The sequence below is a fragment of the Odocoileus virginianus genome, chromosome 1 (assembly GCF_023699985.2).
Source record: "Odocoileus virginianus isolate 20LAN1187 ecotype Illinois chromosome 1, Ovbor_1.2, whole genome shotgun sequence".
Classification (NCBI taxonomy): domain Eukaryota; kingdom Metazoa; phylum Chordata; class Mammalia; order Artiodactyla; family Cervidae; genus Odocoileus; species Odocoileus virginianus.
In genome coordinates this window covers 88946532-88971611 of record NC_069674.1, presented here as the reverse complement: position 1 = coordinate 88971611, position 25080 = coordinate 88946532, and the positions used below count along the sequence as shown (strand labels likewise).

General features: G+C 35.0%; 1 protein-coding gene across 7 annotated transcripts in view; it reads right to left on the bottom strand.

Annotated features, from left to right (window-relative positions):
- AGMO (alkylglycerol monooxygenase) overlaps positions 1–25080 on the bottom strand; it is a 365218-nt gene that overhangs the window by 40271 nt on the left and 299867 nt on the right. The window contains exon 13 of one of the 7 annotated variants that reach the window (XR_011488770.1): positions 8147–8206. The exons of 4 other annotated variants lie outside the window; for them this stretch is intronic. Coding sequence is in view for 2 of the 3 variants with exons in the window: in XM_070470724.1 (XP_070326825.1) it covers positions 24451–24468 (18 nt within the window). In the remaining variant the exon portion in view is untranslated. Of the gene's footprint in view, positions 1–8146; positions 8207–17955; positions 17986–24414; positions 24469–25080 lie in introns of those variants that run through there. 2 more of the 7 variants (XM_070470724.1, XM_070470733.1) reach the window with 2 other exon arrangements.

Genomic DNA, 25080 nt, shown 5'->3' with positions numbered 1-25080 from the left:
TACAATCCTTCCAGTATGCTGGTTCCTGTTAGTGTAGAAATAAGTTGTCATGTTTTGGCTTTATTTTGTCCTTGCTTTTCCCAGACATTAATTAATTCTTGTTTTGGAAAACAGATCCTAAAGAAGAAAAATAGAGATTGAGGTCACTATTGCCTCCAAGAGCCACAGAATCTTGGGAACACGCAGATTAAATGCCTAGAAACCATACTGGTGATGTTTGGTCAATTTTATTCTCTTTGGATAGAAGAAGGAAATAATTCATTTGGGGAAGTAATTTAAAACATTGCTTTTTAAAAACAAGCTGGTAAACAAGGCAATATTGTGTTCCAGACTGCAAAATTGACATGATTTTTAAAGGAAAAATTGGGAGACTGGAGACTGGAGAAGAAATTCCACACCAAAAGTAATTTTTTCTTCTCTGCACTTTGATATCTTGTAGGAGAGGATTCTAGAAACATTAGTGGGTGGGCAATCTGAGGAACAACTTTGAAACAGTGTTTCAAACATCATAAAGAAATATTAAATAAAGGAAATAAGATACTGTTTTCTGTGTCTTGAGTAAGAGGAGCAAGTAAAAGGAAAGTAAGCAATAAGGAAAATAAGTTACACAGTTTTAAAACATTACCAGTGTATAATCAGTAGAGATTCAGAAAGGATTCCTTATTAGAAGACAATTTTTCTGAAGGATTTTGAGGAAAAATCTATCTATGTGAGGTAGGTTGTTATTGTACAAGATGTTATTGTATTTTTCACAAATTTAGAGGGCAGTCATATTTATTAACAAAATATAGCGCATCAGGAGACAACTTTTGATAGGTAACTATGGCAAAAGAAGATAAGGATCTCTGTCTTGAAATATTTATATTAGATATCAGATGTGAAAATACTGTGCTAAGATCACTGCTTTGACTTAGACATAAGAGGTTATGTATAGAAACAATAACTGGATCCAGAACTAAAGTGTGTAACTCAAAAGCTTAAAGTCATAGATGATATTTATTGGCCAGTGCAATAAAGTGAAAGACAATCAACTAAGATGTGAATTATAAATACATAATTTTAATACCAAGAGATTTGGGCATGCTGCCCTCCTTTTACCTATGAGAAGTTGTCCTAATTTAAAAGTTAGAGTCTAATTACTGGTTAGTGGCAAAAAGCTGGTCTGAGGCTTTTTTATACACCATAGATTTTCATAGTACTTTTTATTTCAAAATCAAAATTCTCTTAAAAACTTTCCAAACACTGTAATTACATGAAAACAGACTGAAGGTCATGACAAGTGCAACCATCATCTAAAACCTAAACAACTAAGAAATAAGAAACAGCTATCTAAGAAATAGAAAATATTCAAACCCAGGACAAAAAGTGAAGAGCTCTTCATGACGAAGGCAAAGAAAGAGCTACTGAATGCTTTTCTTCTATAACCATTGTGTAACCAACCTCTAATTTGCCTTGGAACTTCCTGAAAGATTATTTTGCTATGAAGCTCTGTCTCTGCACATATTCACAGCAGACAGCGGAGAGAAAACAAGGGGAAGTAGCTTCCAGAAGCAGCAGCTGAGCTCCAGAACATGTGGGTGGAGAAACTCTACTGATGTCTGTTCTTTTCTTCTTGGGAGGGTCATGCTTATGTCAGAGTTTTCAGACATTTTCACCAGAAAAGATGAAAGAAACATTAAGGAAAAAAAGAAGCTCGTGCAGACAGCCTTATGCTTTGTCCCTCACTTCTTTTCATCTGTGAGAAGTAATAGGTCTACTTGGGATTTAAGATCTTGTCTACAATTCTGTGACAATGTCTACATAGCATACTTGAGTCAGATACAGAGTTTTTTTCCCCTGGCCTATAGGACAATTTACATTTAAAATCTGACCACACAAAACTGGAATTTCAAGTCTGTTTCAGGATGTGGGATATAAAATGTCAAGGAAACTAAAAGATATGCTTCTGTAAGAGGTCGGTGAAGATAAGAGCTCCTCTTGCAGGTGTAAAACATCCAACATTATCCTTTAAATAATAGTTATATACACATAGACTGACCAAGAGAACCTAAAGTGAAAGTCACTCAGTTGTGTTCAACTCTTTGTGACCCCACGTACTTTGCAATCCATGGCATTCTCCAGGCCAGAATACTGGAGTGGGCAGCCGTTCCCTTCTGCAGGGAATCTTCCCAGCCCAGGTCTCCCACAGTGTAGGTGGATTCTTTACCAGCTGAGCCACTAAAGATTCCCTCGGGCCCATCAGATTTTTGACAGTATTCATCCAGACTCCAGGTCCCTCATCTCCTTCTTTTTAAAGTATTAGTTTAGAAAACTTGGAATTGTAAATCATTTCTCTGTGCCTTTGAGATGATAGTCTCAGCCTTTCACCAGTCTTACTCCCCAGACACGTCTTTCTCAGGGACCCGGAAGTCATTGTTCCGAAAGGTAATCAACAAGACAAGAGCCGATCTCCAGTGTCTATGGGAAGGTAGCAGCCTAACTTTAGTGAGTGACAATTATCAAACACAGATGGTCTTATTATACTGCCCAGCCTCTCACAGACATCCTCAGGTGCTTTTCCTTAAACTCACCCCAGCATTTACAAACCCTCTCATGTTTGGTTTTAGGGGACGTGAGTTCAGTGTCACTCCAGTATCTCAGGAGTCTTGAGCTCTATTTCTATATTCTTAAATAAAGACTTCCTTGCCATTTTTAACAAGTATTAAGTTATTCCTCTTCTACAATACACACACCCATATACACACATGTATGCAGGCACACATATATATATTTAAAGCAAATTATATTTTAAATTATTCATAATTTTTAAGGTTGTTAATAAAATTATTCTAAAGTTTAAAACATAACAGAAAAAGATTATAAATTAAAATGAATGTCTGAAAAATAAAGGAAATTCAAATGTATGCTTTTCACAGAGTTTGAGAAAATGAAAATTATACAATTTGTTTTTTAAAATTTCCAATTTTTCATTCTATTATCATGAATAAAATATACCATAAAATACAATTAGTGGTCATGGAAAATTATAGGTGTAATTATTTTGAAAATAAAAATATTTTAAATGTCCTAAGGTATTTGATAATATTAATACTTTATACTAATTGAAGTAGAACAAAATCTTAATATTAATAAGTTAATGACACATACCTCTATTACTACATGTCAGGTACTAAAGTTGTTTTCATATGTATCAATCAATACAATGACTTTATGGAATAGGTCTTATTACATCCCACTTTACAGACAAAGAAACTGGGGCACAGAGAGGTTAACTAGGGTTAACCCAAGTCACACAGGTCAGCCCAAGGTCACACAGATAGTGAGTAGCAGAAATGAGATTTGAGTTTGCAAAATCTGTTCTAGGTGTGTGCCCTTAGCCTGTGGAAGATCAACTTCCCAAATATCCCCAATACCACCCGTTCATAAGACAACGTAGAGTGGGCTGCTTATTGCCTTGCAGGGTAACACACTTCCAGAGCTGTAGACAGAATTAAAGGTCAGAACACCAAATGAAAGCTAGGGTTAAGGCAGGTCTTAAAAAGGAGTGACTTAATTAGGATTGGCCGAAGATCCAGATACAATAGCCTAAGATTGCTGGAAACAACAAACTAAAAACTTGAGGCAATCTGAGGCAAAAGATTTAAAGAATTGAGGGCACAAACTGTCTGTTGATGTTTTCTGTGAAAGACAGATCAGTCTGGACCTCTATGGAATATCAAGCAATTTTTATGGGCTAAAGTCATGCTAAAGAAGACAATGGAATAGTAAAGTCACCTGCATGTACATGCTAAGCTGTATGGAGGCCTGGCAATTTGGTCTTGCTGTCTAAGTTGGGTGTGGGAGTATATACTTTGGGTTCTTTATATCTCTTAAAGACAGCTATAGCAATTTGTGTTTTTGTTTGAAAGCAGTATGCCTGTTGAATAAATTAACTTTTTTAGGTTGATGCTTTAATATGCTTTTTAAAGCACCATTTATGTTAATAAAGCAATCAGGATAAATGATAATCAGTGTGTTTTATAAATAATTTAAGTTGCTGTGATTTAATTCTATGTAGATGTGTCTGCAAATTAACATATTTTGAAAAACTTCCTGAATTTAATATAACTGTTTATGGACCTCAATGGCTTTTAGCCTTAAAAGCCAATCTTAGTTTAGTTTAGGACATGTTAGTACAGGCTGTTTTTCAAATGTGTATTTTCTTATCCGTGCATTTTGCAACTAACATTTTCCCTTGCAATAATTTTTTTCTTTCAGGGAGGGGTACTGCCACCTAAGAGAAACAATAGAATCTTAGGAGTGTCACAGGCAAGGGAAATCAGAGGAGGTTATGAACAAGTTTGATGTTGTTTGGCCTGGGTGAGGTGATTTTAAAGTAAGTCTGTAAAGGCAGACAACTATTTGGAATTGGACAAAGATCATGTGAAATGACAGTATCGGGTTGGAAAACTCAGCTTTGGATTAGAAGTGAGACTTTGTGAACAAGTTGATAAATAAGTTATCTTAGTTGATTCACAACCGCATCACCAGGTGGGATTTTGGATTTTCTTTTTCTTTAGGTAGAGACAACTGGATTCAAATTCTCTTTCTGTTGACAGACCAGTAGTTTACATGATAGGAAGTTTATAGAAATGAAATCAGATGAAGTCAAATATATTTTTAAATCACAATGTTAGGAATAAATTATCATTAAGTAATAAATAATATCAACAGTCTTAAGATTGAATGCTGGAGCAAAGAAGCCAAAGACTAATTAATGAGGCTGGGCTGCTAACTTGTGATTATGAAAATCCAGTCCCTCATATTGGACACACATTCGTTCCAGAGACCAGGACAGAGAATTAAATTGATCAATGAACAACCGATTTAAAAACTGCATCATATAAAAGGAATAAAGAATTTATATGATTAATCAATAAACTGAAATTATATTAGAGAAGGACCTAAGTATTTACATAATTACCACCATCCCCAGTGTATATGGTTAAAAAAAAACACTCTAGGAAAAGAAACATGATAAGCTAAATTATATACAATATAAAATAAATATGTGAAATAAATGAACAGAAGCTATATTACTTGAAAATTATAGTATCTTAATTACATTTAAAAAATAAAATGCTTTAATATATTGAATTATAGAAATAAGTAACATTAAATGTAGATAATAGATGCTACTACTGTATTTTACCAGATTCACTAATTTAAGATGGAGAAAAATTTTAAGTCAGAAAACAAGCATTGTTGTTTGGAGAGAGAGTTTGGGACAGAATACGGGAATAGCTCAAAGAAATTTCTTATTACTTTTAAGGCCCATTCTGTCATGATATTTATAATTTTATAATACTTTATAAATTTAAATGAAAAAGGAGCTCCTTAGTGTTAATACACACAGAATGGTCAGATCTCAAGGGACTGCTTTTACAATCCTACTCACTAAATCCAAACCATCAGGAAAGTAATCTTCAAATTAAATGTAAGCAAAGTATCTTTTTTAGAGTTGGGTGGTAAACATTCTTTGTTCTCCCAAGAAGCTACAGCATCATTATTTTCTAGACTACCCTATTATTGTGATATCATCGGGAGACCCAAAAGTGCATCTGGTTAAAATTGATGGACCCTTGTTACACAGAAATCCTATGAATTAGAGTTTTCCCCAGAAGATAGAGCAAAAAGTTAAATCAATCCAGATCCATTTTATTCTCTGTTGGGACTTGGAAGAATCTCTCTTTTTTTACTGTTGGCCCATGACCCATAGTTATGGATAGTGTCAGCATCAGTTGACACAAAGCTGAGAAGAGTTTAAAGTGATCAAGCTTAGAGAGTCTCAAAGAGAGAAGCTACAAAGTGATCAAAACATATGCCAATTAAGCCTTCAATTGGATTTTTAAATATTTTAAGGAGTAACATAAAAACCATTGAGTTGTTTGGTCAAAGGCAATTTTAGCAGTCATCTAAACCCAGAAATCCACCAACTCCAGGAATACAAAATCAGTATATTTTTCCCAAAGGATGAAAAATTTTGAGGCTACCATAGACAAAAATGCCCATAATCCCCCCTAAACCTTTTATCCAATTTCTCCCATTGTTCTATTTATAGCTCAATTTCATATTTTCTAATCATTCCCTGAGCTTCTACTTCCTGCCTCCGGGCTTTTGGTATTCTTCCTTATAGAATGTGCTTTCCCTGAATTACTATATTTTAGGATGTAAATCAAACAAAAACTCATCCTTGAAGTGAAGCATTAGTTGCTCAGTCATGTCCAACTCTTTATGACCCCATGGACTGAGGCCGGCCATGCTCCTCTGTCCATGTAATTCTCCAGGCAAGAATATTGGAATGGGTTGCCATTCCCTTCTCCAGGGGATCTTCCCAACCCAGGGATCAAACCCGGGTCTCCTGCATTGCAGGCAGATTCTTTATCATCTGAGCCACTCAGGATGCAGTCTTGAAACATCCCTCAGTTCTTCTTAGCTATAAGTTATTTTCATCTTTTGTCCTTTCCTTATGTGTTTTGCTCACAATTCTTAGAAAACCTTGCACAGGGGTAAAATGATGTGTATATGGTAAATTACGTGTATAAGAAACAAACATATGCAGAGAAACACATTTGCATAAAGAAATATGGATATATAAGCGATATCCATACTGAGAGGGAATAAATACTCTCAACATGGACCTCTATCTAACAACTTGATTTTTTGGATTATTTCTTCAAAGATGTATTCAAATATAAGAAAAAACACCTTGCATCACTATTCAGGAACATTCTCTCCCTTATGTTTTTGTTAAGTTCTCCTAGAACAGGGGCCATACACTATTCATCTTTTATATCCCTTACCCGATTTTGTGTAGTGTATGCATTGCATATATTACGGGTAATGTATGCCCCTCAATTTGCCCCCTTGAGGGTATATTCTGAAATAAAACTAATGAAAATCAACACAAAGAGAGCAAATCTTCCCAATCTATAAAAGTGCCAATTTACATCATTAATGTATTGATGATGAGACCAGAACTTCTTTCCCATCTTAATCAAAGACAATAAAGTATTGACTAATTCTTTAAGAGATAAAGATACAATGATTTTTGACTATCCTGAAAATAGTTGAGCTTTGAAGAATTGATGCTTTTGAACTGTGATGTTGGAGAAGACTCTTGATAGTCCCTTGAACTGCAAGGAGATCCAACCAGTCCAGACTAAAGGAAATTCAGTCCTGAATATTCATTGGAAGGACGGATGCTGAAGCTGAAGGTCCAGTACTTTGGCCACCTGATGTGAAGAACTGATTCATTGGAAAAGACCTTGATGCTGGGAAAGATTGAAGGCAGGAGGAGAAGGGGCTGACAGAGAATGAGATGGTTGAATGGCATCACCGACTTGATGGACATGAGTTTGAGCAAGCGCGGGGAGTTGGTGATAGACAGAGAGAGAAGCCTGAAATGCTGCAGTCCATGGGGTCGAAAAGAGTTGGACACGACTGAGTGACTAAACTGAACTGATCTTAAAAATAATAATACATACCACTGTTAGACTATAAAAAAGAAATTTGAGAATCTAGATAATGTAAAATAAAGGTTAGTCTGTGGATTATAAGGGTAACAATGTCAATAGCAGATGATCAAAATACCCCAGAATATCCTAACGTTCAGATCAGAATATCCTAACACTTTAATTGATCAAGTTATTGAATATAATATGACACATTCCATTACAAATCCTTCATTTCCTTTTACTTTACTACATTGAAGGTGTCTTCCCTCTCAACTGATCTCCCACTTTACCAGATTCCCAATGTCATCACTGCCTAACTTTTTTTTCCCTTTTTTTCTTTAATATCTAGGACTTAAGACTATACTTCTCTTTTCCCTTTGACCTGAGGAAAAACTAAATACAGTCTAAATTAAAGCCTGAGCTAGACTAATTGACTGAGAGTGACTCTGAGATTTGCAGGTTTCTACATAAGCCCTAGATTCCTAATTAGCTCAACAGGGAACAAAATAGCATTCAGGCTTTCTTTTCTCTTCTGATCCTCCCCCAACTTGGCAAGACAGTTTGCAGCCCATGAGGCTCAGTAAAAATAAATCACCATCACAGAGGTATGGCGCACCATAAATATTCAAAACCTAGAATCACAAACTTACAAATTGGAAGGGTTTCATAGATATGTCCAGAGTGCCCAGAGTTATGGACCATTTTCTTTACTGAAAGGAAGGAAAATGCCACAATGATTACTCATGACAATTTAACCACCTCTATTTTTAGTTAATTAAGAATATCTTTTAACTGTTAAGACAAGTCTAATTTTCCAATCCAGAAATAACATAAATTCTTGTGTTTTCTCCCTAGGATTAGTACAGAAACCAGAGCTCAAAGGAATGATGGAGGAAGAGAAGGGAATCCCCAAAGCATTAAATAATAGGTCTGCATCTTATAGCTCATCATCCCTAGACAATCAGACACTACATAAATGTTTCCATTGTTCATTTCCTTTATTGCAGATACAATGAAACTGTCCAGTGTGATTAAGAGATGTCTTACCATAAAAAATAGAGGCCTTTTCCTAGAATACATCATTGAAAGCATTTTTTTAAAAGCTGATTAAATGTCTCATCTGTTTCATCACAAACCCTCACTTACTAAAGATAAAGAAATCATGCAGTAATTCAAACTGTATTTTTAGAGATTAAGTTTTATGCCAAAATGATTACATATTCCAGCAATAGCTCTCTAAGGATGCTGGTTTTACAAAATAGCTTCCAGTGGTTAAAATAGATAAGCATTTCCAAACCAAATATGCTGCATTTGGTACTCAGTAGGAATTTGTTGAACAAATGAATAAATTTGCTCCTGTGGTAGTAAACGCCACCTGCTGTTAATTAAAACCGCCTAAAATATGTTTTACATGGTGACTTTTTTGGGGGAAAGCTCACTAATAGAAACTTGTTTCTTATATTCCTTAGCAGATTAAAAAAAATGTCAGTTAATAGATGCTGACTTTGAAGTTTATTCACTCTCTGCAAATTAATGCTGCATTTTTTTTCCAACCGAAGCTATCAAGCAAAGATTTCTCAAATTTTTGAAATCATCCTCCTCTAACAATAACATATTTTACATATTATATATTTTTATTACCTTATCTCTTCTTACTTTCCATGATAAAGAGATCTCCAGCTGGTGGATTGCTTCCAATGCTCTGAACTCAACATCCAACTCCTTCATTGTATATCTACTTGCATATCAAATACCTCATTGTTTTTCTTTTTAATCTAGAGTTTTTCATCTTCTATTCCGCCTTTAAACACTTAAGACTCTAAACTTCCATTTTTGCTCTTTTACCCCTTGGTCCTTTCCCCCACTTTTGCTCGCCTTCTAAACCTAAGCTTCTGAAAAGTGTATTCCGTAGTCACTGTTGTCCTTTCTGTCTTCTCATTCCCTGCCTTAACCCCAAAATAGGAATCATTTTCCTACCCCTCCTCTCACCCTCTCCTGGACATGCGACCAATGCCATCTGGGCATCTTGCAGTCCCTATCTTATGCAACTTCTATAAACACCTTTCTTGAAACTCTATCCCTTCGATGTCTGTGATACAATTCTCAGTTTTGCTCCAGACTCTTTGGTCCTGACTCAAGCTCATTCTTCATCATGGGAAAATTTACATTTTAAAAAAAAATGGAAAGCTCACTGGTAATTAAAGAGATGCAAATTAAAATATGATTTATAATGTGTTTCTGATGAAATTTACAAGGAAAAGAATTCATTTGCTAGCTGCAAATACAAATGGAAATAACCATCTCAGAAGGCAATTTAGCTAAGTGTTTTAAGAGCCTAAAAAAGGCATATATACCTTGACTTAAAATCATTCTATTGTTATGAATATGGCTTAAGGAAATCATTGTGACTATACGAAGAATTTTGTTTGTCAGGACATCGATCTCACAGCACGGGTTATACTAAGGAAATTGATAAATGATTAAAAATGCTCAATAGTGGAGAAACAGATAAATTATAGCTTATCAATACAAATAAAATGCTAGGCACCTTTTTAAAATAATGCAAATAATTATATGTACCTATGTTCTCACTACATTTTCAAGCTGAAAAGACAGGTCATGAAAATAGTGAAAGGTTTTGGATACTAGTGTCTGCTGCTGTTTCATGTGATTGGTGGAAATACAGGTGATTTTTTTTAAACTTTTCAATTTTAAAAAAATTCTTACAATAAACAAGTATTATTTTTGCCAGAGTGGAATAAAAATGAAAATATTTTCAAAAGTGTTTGTATTTAAATAAATTAAACACAGTTTAAAATTTTTAGTATGGAACCTTGAGCTTATAACTTGGATGAATTTGTTTTTCTTTCTCTAAAGACAGATACTCAGAGTTAATAAAATAAGTGAAGGTTGTTTCAAAATGTTCCCTTATTCTTATTTTGCATATTGAATAGAATTGAAAAATAAGATTTGGCATGAAAAACTTGGAAAATTTTACACTGCAAAACAGTAGTGTCTAAGAGATGTTAGGGGAAAGAAATCAATGCATTATTATTTCTGAGGTACCAGAGAAGATAGTAAATATATGCGGGCTTCCCTGGAGGCTCAGATGGTAAAGAATCTGCTTGCAATGTGGGAAAGCACTCTGAATTACATTTTTATTCCACCAACACAAGTCACTAATGTTTATTGAGCAATATGTTCAAGCACCATACTGAAGCCTTAATATGAATCATCTAGTAGGTCACTACATCATGTGAAATGCAAGGCTGGATAAGCACAAGCTGGAATCAAGATTGCTGGGAGAAATATCAATAACCTCAGATATGCAGATGACACCACCCTTATGGCAGAAAGTGATGAAGAACTAAGGAGCTTCTTGATGAAAGTGAAAGAGGAGAGTGAAAAAGTTGGCTTAAAACAACATTCAGAAAACTAAGATCATGGCATCTGGTCCCATCACTTCATGGCAAATAGATGGGGAAACAGTAGAAACAGTGAAGACTTTATTTCTGGGGGCTCCAAAATCACTGCAGATGGTGACTGCAGCCATGAAATTAAGAGACGCTTACTCCTTGGAAGAAAAGCTATGACCAACCTAGACAGCACATTAAAAAGCAGAGACATTACTTTGCCAACAAAAGTCTGTCTAGTCAAAGCTATGGTTTTTCCAGTAGTCATATACGGATGTGAGAGTTGGACTATAAACAAAACTGAACACCAAAGAATTGATGCTTTTGAACTGCGGTGTTGGAGAAGACTCTTGAGAGTCCCTTGGACTGCAAGGAGATCCAACCAGTCCATCCTAAAGGAGATCAGTCTTGGGGTTCACTGGAAGGACTGATGCTGAAGCTGAAACTCCAATACTTTGGCCACCTGATGCAAAGAACTGACTCATTTGAAAAGGTCCTGGTGCTTGGAAAGATTGAAGGTGGGAGAAGAAGGGGACAACAGAGGACAAGATGGTTGGATGGCATCATCGACTTGATGGACATGAGTTTGAGTAAACTCTGGGAGTTGGTGATGGACAGGGAGGCTTGGTATGCTGCAGTCCATGGGGTGGCAAAGAGTTGGACACAACTGAGCGACTGAAGTGAACTGAATTGGTCACTAAAGCAAATGACGAGGCAGGAATCATTATGATTTCTATTTCAAAGATGATGAAAGGGAGATAAATGAATTTATTTTTGGTCATGGGGTTTGAACCTAATCTAACTCCAGAGTTTGAGTGTCCCATTACTTTGTGATATGTCCTCATATTTATCATATCAAAAGAGAAATTACCATTACCAAAATTTTTCATACATATATGATCCAGTTTTATAAATAGCATTACAATGTTTAGATAGAATATCTTCCTATCCATAACCTTTAATTAATTAAAATGGAAAATATTTTTCTTTAAAATTCATTAAAATCTCAAATGTTGAAAAGTGAAAGATAGTAAAACAATGATAATCTCCAAATTATAATAGTTTCAGTTACCTTTTATTACAATATGATAACTTGGAGAGACACACATACATATATATACATACACACTTGAGTGCATATATATAGATATATAAAACTTTTTATACATACGAACAGCTACTCTACCATTACCATTCACCATCAAAGCCATTTTCTAATTACCCTCAACATACACAGATACACTCACATTTTCAGAGTTCTAATGATAATGGAATATACTGTATACACAAGTAAAGGAAAATTGTGTGTAATGAAAACTAACAAAATATTTGCCCCAACATGACCAAATGTTTTTACTTTATTATGTTATATGCTATCAGTTAAATATTTAATTATTCATTATTTCATTTTATAAAAATCAGGCATGCCAAATATGCTAGACATGAGCAATAAGAAATACAAAATTGAGGTCAGTGGTAAAAGTCAAAGTATAAATGACAATTCAGAAAGTGTTTTGATAGAAGACTACATGAAGTGGTTAGAGGATGAATTTCCATCTTCACCAGAAAATGGATTGCGGGAACAGGGAGCTCAAGAAAGCTTCCTAGTGAAAGTAGAAGTCTGAACTCTTAAAAAGAAGGAACGGATTAGCAAAGGCAAGGAGTAAAAAGAATGTTCCAAACAGAAGAAATCCTGTGTATAAATGTAGCCCATGCAAGAGTAGACAAGAAAACCATTAGCTGCCACAGGGAGCTTAAACATGTCAAAATTTGAGTCATAAAGTCCACGATCCAGCACAACACGTAGTTCTTTTCTCCCCCTTCCCAGTTCAGATTCTAGTTAAGAAAGGAATCTTTTCTTCCAAGGATTATATGGACGAAATTACTCTTGCCTTCAAAAGTTGGGATAGAATGAGAACCACACAGAACACAGAAAAGGCATTTAGGGAATGATGGTCCCAAGGAGAGTGGAAATACACAAAAAGGGAGCATTTCAGAATAGGCTAGCTAGAATGGGGAAGGCAGAGGGTTTCATCTTGAAAGCGAACTTCCACTAATTGGAAATAGCTGTGCTAAGAAAAATTTCCATCCCCACTAGACTGTTGGAGCAGACAAGGGGTGCGTTGTGAGTCCTTAGTTCCTCCCTCTAAATGCAGAGATTTTGTAGCTTCTCCTGTATCAGATTCAGTGGTGGTAAGTGCTGTAAGCAACTAACAACACTCATTGTGGACACGGAATTCAGACACATAGGACACATATTATCTCGTGGCTATTTCTGGTCCACAAAACAGACTGCATTTGGGGCAGTAGCACGGAGTGATGCTGAACTGAGTAGGTAACTGCTGCGAGACTGTTGTTCTACTATCTCAGGAGTCTTGAGTGTAGTACAGAGGCTTTACAAAATTATAACCGAGGAGAAAACTGGATAATCCCATTCCTATTATGACAATCACCAGGTTGTGTTACAATGTCTTGTTTTATTGTCTGATTCCCTCACTAGACTCTAAGCCCTTTGACAACAAGGGAATACAACTTTCTGTACTTGCAGTGAAAAACTCAACTAAGCAAATGAGTATCAATGAGGCATTTTTTCTCTTTCAGCATTTAAGTAACATTCGAGACACTGAGAACCTTTCAAGACTATGAAGGATTGTCCAGAGAATTAAGAGCATTGCATGTCACAGAAACCAAGAGTAAAGGGATTTTTTTCAAAAAAGTTAGCATTTTCTTGTGAGAAAAAGTTAGAATAGTCATGTAGAGAGCTGAATTAATGGCAACAGCATTCATCAATTGATGATCTTAATAGAGAGATATCAGTAAAAAAGTATAAGTACAAATTCAAAGTACAGTGGATTTAGGAGTAAAGAAGTAAGAAGAGAGAGCATGTTCTATTCTAGGGGGAGGGTATAGAAGAGGAATAATAGTAACTAAAGCATGTATAAAGTTGGGAAATATGTGAATAAAGATCTCCTTAAGATTAGACTACCGAGAGGAAAATGCAAAAATATTTAGTTTTTTCAAGTGTGCAATATTCTAATTTGTCATGGTTTTCCTACCAGCCCCATGTCTGCTGTGCTGAAGAAATGATAGTTTTAATCAGGATAAAACTTAGTTAAAAAAATAAAAAGCAATTTTGAAGCATGACACAGTTTACCATGAGAAGCCATCGTCAGATAAGGGCAGACCCCAGAAAATGTGATAAAGCCAAGGTAAGGCCATGGACATTTAAAAGAGATATTTATAGAGACATGAAGAGGAAAACAGAAAGCAGGTGATAAGATGCAAAAACTAAGATATGTCTACCTCACAAAATTTCTTAGAGCCACACTCACACCTGAGTAATGGGTTAGAAATACCCTCACTCAAAACTCTTTCCCTAGATGTGAAATTAGGAAAGAATCATGACCTACTCTCATAAGTTTAACGATTTCTAAAATTTAGCTTGAAAATTTTAGACATATATAACATTTTCTCTTAGGGAAATGTCCAAAAAGTGTTTTAAATTCTGAATTATGATGTCTTTTGATAAACAACCTTTTCACAAGTTTGCATCTTTAGGTATTTATTGCAGGCTAAGAGACAGATGGCTGCATTCTACTCACAGATTTATGCTCAGTCTTTTAGTAACTGTGGTTCAAGTCTTCAAAAATGGAACATAATTGTGCTGAGTTATTACATTTTAAAAAATGATTATTAACTAAAATCCAATATTTATATTCTATGGCTGAACTAGGCTTTTCTAGATGATCTGGGAAACAATGCCTGTGAAGATCTATTGTAAACCATCAAAATTCACTAACTTTTATTAATGACCAAGTTGGTTTTCAAAAAGTATTTAGTAGGATATTCCCAGTATTATAGAAATAATCCTCAGACACTCAAGGAATGGCTAGATTTTCTTCTTAAGGCATCACCTGAAAAATTAAGGTTCACAATATTAAAGAAAAGTTATTCTGCATGTGTGAAGCATTCACTAGATATAAAAATGATCTGTTTATTCTGTAATTGGTAGCACCATAATCTGGTAGTGTTCAAATATCATTCAGACTGTCTGATGCTTTGATAATATATTCCAGTAAGGGGAAGTCTCAGACGGAAATGAATCTAAAAGGAAATTGAATCCCACACCTACATTCTTATGTGCCTGAATTGATTTGAGTATATAAATCTGATGTTGAAGAAACTCCTGAGGTATCATTTGAAAAAGTTTGAAAAGTTTCACCTCTGAATTTTATTGAAGGGTCAAACAGACAAAGCACAGTCCAATGAGGAAATGAAGAATTTATGTGTGAATGTCTAAGCCAGAAAGAATTGTTTCTGAACCAAAGTTTGCTCATACATACATCTATGTGCTTCTGATCCAAGCATGTTTTGTTTGAATATGTTATTTGACAGCTCAATAAGAACATTATACATCCCAGTGCAGCTTAATATGCCGTCTCTTTCTTTGAGACAGTCCTTCGATGTTCCCGTCAGTCAGTCCCATACTACATGGCCTTGTTTCTTTGTCCATAGATGACAAATTCAAGGGTGGGCACCTGACCAATATAAGCCAATTAGATCTTCTCTCAAAGAATGTTGGAATTTTGAGCTTAATCGGAGACTTTGGGTTTGTGCCAATCAGGTACCATTAAGGAAAATAAAAATTATTCTAGGTAATTAAAACAGAGGATATTTCATGCAAGAAATGTGTGATATCTGTGATGAAAGAGCTGTGAAACCAAATGGGGGGGGAGAATGAGTCAATGCAGAAAGGAAGTCACACAACCTGAGGTCGAGGGGACATAAGAGAGGGAGTGGTGTCACTAGAGTGCCTGGAAAACGAAACCGTCAAAGGTCCTGGAGGGAGAGAATAATTAGGAAGCCTATCAGGGGAACTTTTTAGTCTCTACTAAACACTGAGAATCAAAGGCCTATTCAGTCTACGCAGCACAATGTAGGGCGGGAACTGCTGCTTGCCGAAGGCCAGCGCCAGGCATCGCTCCCAGTGGGGTCCTTGCGGCAGCCCCACAGGAGACAGCTGAGGTTTAAGGATACGGGGTCCCCCTGGGGCGGGTTTGCCTGGTGGCTCAGTTGGTGAAGAATCTGCCTGCAACGCAGGAGACAGCCTGCAGGAGACGTGGGTTTCACTGCTGGGGCAGGAAGATCCCCTGGAGAAAGAAAGGGCAGCCCACTCCAGCATCCTTGCCTGAGGTCCTGTGGACTAGGAGCCTGGCGGGCAACAGTCTGTGGGGCTGCGAGAGTCAGACATGACTTGGTGACTAAACCACCAGGGGCAGGGGCAGGAACATCCCACCCACACCACCCTGCCTCAGAGCCCCAGGCCTCACACCTGTCAGTGTGTCTTCAACAAGTCCATGAGTGTAAACTTCAGTGTCCCTTTGGGGACAGCCTACTTACAAGACTCCAGACATTCAGAAAAACTTAAAATATAATGTCCTTATTATGGATCTACAATTCATTCTTATTTTCTCCAAGTCTGATGGGATTTCCCAATCAGGGGTAATAATTAGGGGTAATAATGCTTCATAATATATGAACCTCATATTTAAGTCTTTTCAGAAAAACAGAGTTAAGAGTTTGATGGAAGCTATGTGGGTAAAGAGTTTTGTTAACTCAGCAATAATCACAATGAAAGCCTAAATTATATAGTATGTTAGAAGCTGTTAAGTATTTTATTTATTTTTTATTTTTTCCATTTATTTTTATTAGTTGGAGGCTAATTACTTTACATCATTGCAGTGGTTTTTGTCATACATTGAAATGAATTAGCCATGAAAAAAAAATTTTAAAATAAAAAATGCAACTGAAAAAAAATTAAAAATAAAAAAATAAAATCAACCTAACAATCAATGTAGTATAAAAAAAAAAAAAAGAAGCTGTTAAGTATTATTGAGCAAAAAAAAAAAACTTGAAGAGGGTAAGAAGTTCTTTAGAAGTTACAAGTTCAAGGTGGTTACAATCTTGAATATGGTAAAGTATGATGGACAGTCAAAAGAAGCAGTAATTCCCATCACTGTGAGAGTTACTAATTTTACAAATATTACCTCATATACACATACACTGGCATCACAGTTTCTCTGAGATGTTTTTATATTCTAAAAGCTAAATATTAAATACCATTTTTTCATTCAAATATTCACTCAAGTGTTATTTTAGGAGCGGATGATTATAATATTAGTGCGATTCAGGTTTTCCAATGTAGACTTGAAAACCATCTTCCTTGTCCCTTAAAGACCTATATATAAGAGAAAATGGAATTTTTTTAAAAAGTACGATGGACATACTTTAAAGGGGGACCACGGGATCTCTACCTTCTGGTAGACTTACAATTGTGATATCTTGTCTCCTTGACTGTGGATGGAGCCTGTAATTTATTTATAATAACTGGAATATGCTAAAAGTGGCAGAATATCAATTCGGGGATCACATCACAAATGATTATAATACCATTCCATTGTTAGCTTTGAGGAAGAAAGCGGCCATGTTGGGAAGGCCTATCCACAAAGGAGCTGAGGGCAGACTACAGCCAAGAATCTGAATCTCTCACTCCAACAGCCCATGAATAACTGAATTTGGCCAACAACCATGTGAGCAGGGACACAGATAGAAAATCAAGATACATAATGAAGTCTCAGAGGTGACTTTGGTGTTGGCAGTTTGATTGTAGCCGTGCAGAGGACACAGCTAAGCCATGACTGGATTCCTGCCTCAGAGAAAATGTGAGAAAATAAGTGACCGCTATTTGAAGCTGCTCAATTTGGGGTACTATGTTCAATCAATCAATAACTAATACCACAATGGACTTCATATCAACAAGGTGCTCAAGCAGTCATGTACTTCTCAAGGGGAAGAGCATTTGGTGCTGCTAAGTGCCTCAGCGGTGTCTGACGCTTTGACCCCTACGGACTGCAGCCCACCAGGCTCCTCTGTCCATGGAATTCTCCAGACAAGGATACTGGAGTGGGTTGCCATGCTCTCTTCCAGGGGATCTTCCTGACTCAGGGATCAAACCGCGTCTCCTGATTCTCCCGTGTCTCCTGCATTGGCAGGCAAATTCTTTACCCGTCAGCCACCTGGGGAGCAGAGGGAATAGAAAGCAAAAATCCTCAAGTGGCAGAATGTTTTAGAAGTAAGTACATCTGAAATTGAATGAGCAAAGGAGAGAGTAAAAGGAAAAAGAGAAATTTATGTCAGAATTTATAAGCCATAGTAAATCCTCTGAGATTGAGATTTTGAGTGAAATAGAGACACATTAATTAGAGGGTCTGAACAAAGTAGCATGTTATGAGTTAACATTTTAATAGCTTCATACTGACTGGTGTGCTGAGAATAGGCTGTAGGAGATCAAAATAGCAATAAAAGAGACCAGTTAGGAGGGTATTACAATAATATAGGTGAGAGATGATGGCGACTTGGATCAGAGTGAGTGATAGTATAAGTGGTGAGAAGTGGTTGATTCTGGTTATGTTCTGAAGCTACAGTCAACAGGAATTCCAGATGAACTGGATGTGGAGTGTAAGAAAAAGAAGACTCAAGGATGACTACAAAGGTTTGGGCGGAAATATACAAGACAGAGAAAACTAAGAGTGAGTAGGTATTTTGTATTTTTGTTTTTACTTTGTTTTCTTTTTGTTTTACTTTGTTCTCTTTGTTTTCTTTTCTTTTGTTTGCTTTAAGAGCATGGTGACTATTAGAAGCTCTGAACATGCAAGCTTAAGGAACATGACATGTTCAGGTCTATTAAACATCCATCTGGGGGTGTTGTAGCAGTATTGTTGTATCATTAATTCAAAGGGGAGTCATAGCCTTCTGGATATATCTAGATATTTACAACTGTGAGGCTGAATAAGCTTACTAGGGGGCTGAATGTAGAGAGAGGAGAGAGTCACAGATTGAGTGCTGGAGCACTCCAAGTGGGTTTAGGAAAAGATGGAACCAGCCACAGAGACTGAGAAAAGGGGGAACAATAAGTCAGACGGAAAACCAAGAGACAATAGCATTTGGAGAGCCAAGTAGAGAGAATGTTTCCAGGAAGAAGACATAACTGACTACGTCACATGATGCTGAGAGAGCAAACAAACTGAGAACCATTGGATTCAGTAGAAGTTATTTATAAACTTCATAAACACAGACTCAGAAGAGCAGCATGATTAAATTTGATGAATAGGTAGTAGCTAATGGGATAAAGAACAAAGACGAATTTGTTACTACGGTTGTTTTGAGATGAGAGAAATAGCACAGGGTAACGGACAACGTGTAACAGAAAGAAGAACTGCTGGGATGATCATTTATGTAGATGAGAAAGGATAAGTTTGGCTGAAAAGCAAAATCCTGGGTAGGAATAATGAAAGTACATGTGTTGGAATAGGAGAGGTGGTATAAGATGGAGATATCAATGCTGGTAGGTAGAGGTTTACCAACATTCTTTCATTACTGCTTCAATTTTGTCAGTTAAACAGGAAGTAAGACAATCAGCTAGGAATGATGACAGAGAATAGCTACTAACAGTTCAAGTAGAAACTCAATGATATATAATAATCATCTGGAAAAATAGGAAAGAGAACATATGGAAAAGAAGGTCACCTGAACCCACCAGCCCATTTTCCAAGGCACAAAAGAGCAATATTTTCATACAGTAACTATGATTGTGGGAAGCTTTTCTTTAACTTAATGGCTTTAGATGCCTCTGGATAAAGTCCAAACCCTACAGTGTAAACAGCCCAGCATAATCTGACACTTGCTTATACCTCCAAGTTCAGTTCCTGCGCCCCTTCTACACTGGGCACATTGAGCTACTTGTAAGTTCTCTGAAAACTCTAGCCATGTTTATTTTGCCTTAGAATCTTAAAATACCAGGTTCTTTCTTCCTTCCAAAATATTCTCTGAACCTCTCCGCTTCCATAGTCCTTATCATCTATATCATTAGCTAAGACCCTCTTCATTTTTTAGTTTTTAATACAATTTCCTCTAGCAAGTTTTCCCATAATCAATCCAGTCCACGCTAGTGTCCCTCCTAGGCCCTTCCAGAACAATATTTACATCTTCATTCACATTACCACTCATAGCAAACTCTCAATTTCATGGGTAGGGACCATGTCTATCAAGTTTATTCTTCTAAATTCAGTCTTGAGTACTATGCCTAATAAGTGACAGATGCTCAATAACCGATGGTTGAATGCAAGAAAGAGTGGTGAAGTACATGTGAGTATTAATTTAAAATGAGAAGGAATTCCCTGAAATTAAAGACATTTCAAAAAATAATAAAAAGAGAAATATCAGAAAAAGAAAAGCCATTATTCAAATTTCCAACTTATTTACAAACACATAAGCAGTATGGAGAAATATAGAGGAGTACAGATCTCAACTTGTTACAAAAGTATGCCTATATTCACAGAAAAGGTCAGTCAAGTAATTCAATACATTCTTAGATTATACTGGAAAAGTAAAAACTGATTAACTACCCAAGAAATTATCATCAAGATACAAGAGAAACAGCAGAGAGATGATCCATATGTTCTTCTAGTAAGTCTTCAAATAAAGAGAGACAATTCTCCATGAGGATCTTACATTTGTGTTTCTACAAGATTCTATACTTTTTAGGTAAGAATGATAAAAGCAATTACCTTAACTTTTTAATGCAGTTTTTTGGTTTGGTTTTAGTATGAATCATACTTAAAAAAATTATTTAAAGCACAACATGCAAGATAATCCATGAACTCAAAAGAAGTGAAAATGTTTCCAATACGCTATTTACAGAAACCAGATGAACAAATATGGAATGTGTGTCATACAATACACAGGACTCCTATCTCAGGAAGATTTCTATATAATTCAAGTATTAAAGTATGAGCTGGGTACTTGCTATGGAAATCTTATCATTGTTTAATGCTATCATTATAAAACAAAATTTGGGTTTATCTTATTGAAATATCTATTCCGCTATGCTCATCTTATAACAAAGCAATATTTCTTACTGTGATTGTATGTACATTTAAGCCACAGAAAAGAAGTTTAACTGAATTTCAATTCTTTTGAGTGTAAACTACAAAGAACATCTCTTTCTACTTAAGTCACAAAATGCTTTTTAACAATTTTCCCTCTGATTAAACATAAATACAATCTTCTTATGGCACAGAACTTCTTAGAAAATGTAAAGTAACAAGAAGAGTTGCTCCAAAGGTTGTGACATTTGACTTATAAACATAATTCACTTGAAACACTGTGCATTTGAGACATTACAGAAATATGAATGGCAATTTGGTGATTAAAAGCCTGCCTGGCTGGAGCAGGGGTGGAAAGAGGGAAAGACAGTGCAAAAAAGTTTGAATGGCGCTCCACCTAAAGTGAAATCATATGCTTTCACCCTACGTTTTAAAATGTCTGTGTGAAACCAGTACGCACAGTGGAGATTACCAGCCATCTAACAATTTATGCTAAAACGTAAAGTTGCTGTTCAGTACCACACCCAATCACATATCCTAAAATGATTTATTTTATAAAGCTTTTCTTTGTAGTTTACCAAAGCTGTATTTTAAGTGATCTGTTTAGTATAATATGAAAACTCAGAATAATAAACGAAAAGCACATGAGTCTCCATTCCTCATTAAACATATAACATTCCTGATCATCGTGCCATCCTATGACAGTGTGGTGCACACTATCCATGTAAATGTCTAGTAGCAAGGTGTTATTTTAGGTTGCAATTCTACAAAAGTTATCTTATCATCTTCAGTTAGTAATTGGTGTGTTTCTACTTTCTTATGGCTTCTAATTTTGAGGCACACAATCTGAAATGAATTTTTGAAGTAGGAATAGATTATGTGAGACCAAAGGTAATTTTTCCAGTTAGAGGGTGTGAATACTATTGAGTTGGCCAAAATGTTCATTTGGATTTTTTCATAAGATGTTACAAAAAAATTTTTTGACCAACCCAATATTTTTCTTTAAATATATTTTTTTTAACATTTAAAAAAATACTTTTTTTCATGGCTGATTCATGTCAATGTATGGCAAAAACCACTACAATATTCTAAGTCAGTTAGCCTCCAACTAATAAAACTTAAAAAAAAAAAACCACTTTTTTTCTTTCTCTTTTTTTAAAGGATCAAATGACCTAAAACTAGCACTGTCTACTGATTCATCACCTGCAGTTAAAAATACTTACTTTTTTTATTGATGTTTTAGGTATGTTACAAAATTCCTATGTCCAACTGGTATACCTTCTCAATCTTTCCTTTTTTTTTTTTTTTTTTTTTTAAGCAAAAGTGAGATCATGATGGATTTAACAGGAATACTTTCTGGAAATTCCTGTAGTCTTCACCGATAAGCACCAAGAAAATGCAGAGGTTATTTGTGAATGAAATAATGAAATGATTTATTGCCATGCAGGTTATTTCTAAGCAGAAAAGAATGAACATGAAACTGAATATCAATGGCTAAAAAATAAACTAAATGGAGCTTTGAAATATCAGAAAATAGAAGAAAGCAACACATATTTTAGAGTTTTATTGGTTAACTATATGTATGCATCTTTAAATAATAATAGCTAAAAACAACCTTTTTAAAAGATAGATAATTATCCATTTTCTTTTTAATACATTTTCAAATGATAATTTTAGAAAAGATCAATTGATATTTAACTCCTTTCATCACACATCACAAATCAGTCAGAACTGGCAAAAAAAAAAAAAAGAATTTCTTCAAAGTAAAATAATTGGCATACACTCTATCTTGAATACTTTGTAATAAAACAAAACAAAACAAAAAAATGGATAGCCCCCGCAAAAAATACCTTAAATTTTATTTGGTACCTTAGATTAATTAATCATTGAGGCTTTTCTATAGTATTAATTAGTATTTAATGCAATAAGGCAGATCTTCAAATAAATACTTTAATGATTATTTTTTCGATCTTCACTTAAAAAGTAATTTTAATTAACTTCAAAGGGACTATTATTATGGAAGCCTCTTTCCTTGTACTCTCTCATATTAAATTTTTATCATATATAGTCTTTTTCTTTTGGACTGTGATTCATTTCTCTACCCATGTAGCCTATTGCTAATTCTATTTCTATTTGTCCTATGCTCACTGTTGTCTTCAGATTCTTTCCCAGTAGCTCACAGCTGCATAAAAAAAAAAATGTCTTAGAGACATCTAAGAGAGAGATTCATTTTAAATATGGGGAGCCTTACTTCATAAAATTATTCTTCTCACTAACATAAATACTACAAATAAAATGCTTTCTATATTCTTCTTTCATATGTTTTCTCACCTGTGATAAACAGTCTTAAAAATTAGGAAAATATATGTACTTTAACAGTATAACAAAATATATACAAATGGCATTAAAATATATAGAGAAACAAAAATAAAGGGTTCATTACAATCGATAAGCTCAAACCAGATAAGATTTGAGATGGGTTGAAATTGTAACAATTTGAAAAGTTCAAGGAGGGCACAATCTGATGTCTAAAACATTGACATAACTAGACAATAAATATTTTCACTTTTGCTAAAACTATTATTTATGGAAGAGAAAATTTAGAGAAAATGGAAAATGTTCTTTCTTTGACCTCTTGGATAAAATCATTCCATTAGAGGTGCTTACTTTGTTTCAGAGAATTTTAGTAGGTGGGAGTTTGTTTCTCATTAAAGAGAAATCTCTTGAGATTTAGTTAAAAACATTTGCAAAAAATTGGCACTGTTTCTTGTGTAGCCAGTCCTCATTATTTTACTTAGAAAAAACCATTATTATAAAACTCATTTCTCTTTTGTTTCATGGAAAAATACACTACAGATAATTATAGTGAGATACATTGATACACCAAAATATGTTTTATACATTAAGCTAAAGATAGTTGGACCTGTTCGCTGAACAAGACTTAGAAAATAAACTCAAAGTATTTTTAAACATTCATGAAAGAAAGTGAATTTCTTAAATCATAATAACTTTTAAAGCTAAAAAGACATCCGGATTATTATTTTGGGATGTCCCAACAGTGATTTCATTTAAACCAATCCATATTTGTTTCATTCAATATTTTACTTATGGTCAAGACAGTTATTCAGGGACGAACTGGGTTATATAGTTCAGTACAACAGTTCACATTTTTCCACACCCACCCTTTTTTAGTGACTCATTATTGTACTATAGGCTCACCAAGGAGAGTATACAGCTTCCTATTTATCTATCTCAATTGGTAGAAATTGGAGGATAAAAATGGGTGCACTGGGAAGACCCAGAGGAATCAGGTGGAGAGGGAGGTGGGAGGGGGGATGGGGATGGGGAATACATGTAAATCCATGGCTGATTCATGTCAATGTATGACAAAAACCACTACAATATTGTAAAGTAATTAGCCTCCAACTAATAAAAATAAATGGAAAAAAAAAAATGGGTGCACACATGCTGAGAAACAAAAATTGACAATATCCAAAGGCAGTGATTAACAAACTGAAGGCAAAAACTTACATCACAATGGAGGTCATAATTTCATCATACCTCAGACAAAAAATGGTAACATTGTATCCCAAGATACTATAAATAGTTCCAGTCCTAAAAAATATAATGAACAACTCTGAGATAATGCCAGAGGCAATAATATGTACTAGAGATAACCAATACGTTAAAATTCACCCTAATTAAATGTCTATATTATTCATCACAAAACAATAATCAAATATTTATTGCACATTTATTATGGGTATCATACATAGGTACATGAGAATAAAGAAGGGTTTTTTCCTTAATAGAAGCATTGATATGATCATACCTAGAGAAATACTTATCTCTGGATCACTGTTTGACAACACAAGCCCCGTTAGTTTCCTTTTTTTAAGTTGTCTATTTTTATTAGAAATTATTGATATAATGTTGAGAAAACAAAATCATTATAATCACAGAAAGTCTCAGTTGCCTTATACATATAGTGCTTATACATATATTTGCTTCCAGATTATCTTTTAAATTTTTTTAAGAAAACTAATATTTTATTTTTTATCTTTGTTCTCACTATTTCTCAAGATCAATTGTTTCAAAAATCAAACTTTACTTAATCTCTCACTGTCATTTTTGCCCTCCCCTCTATACATGTGATTACCAACATGAAGCCAAAATTCCTTTTTAGGGTCTTTGAGGATTTGAATGAGTATCCACTGGCAATTATCA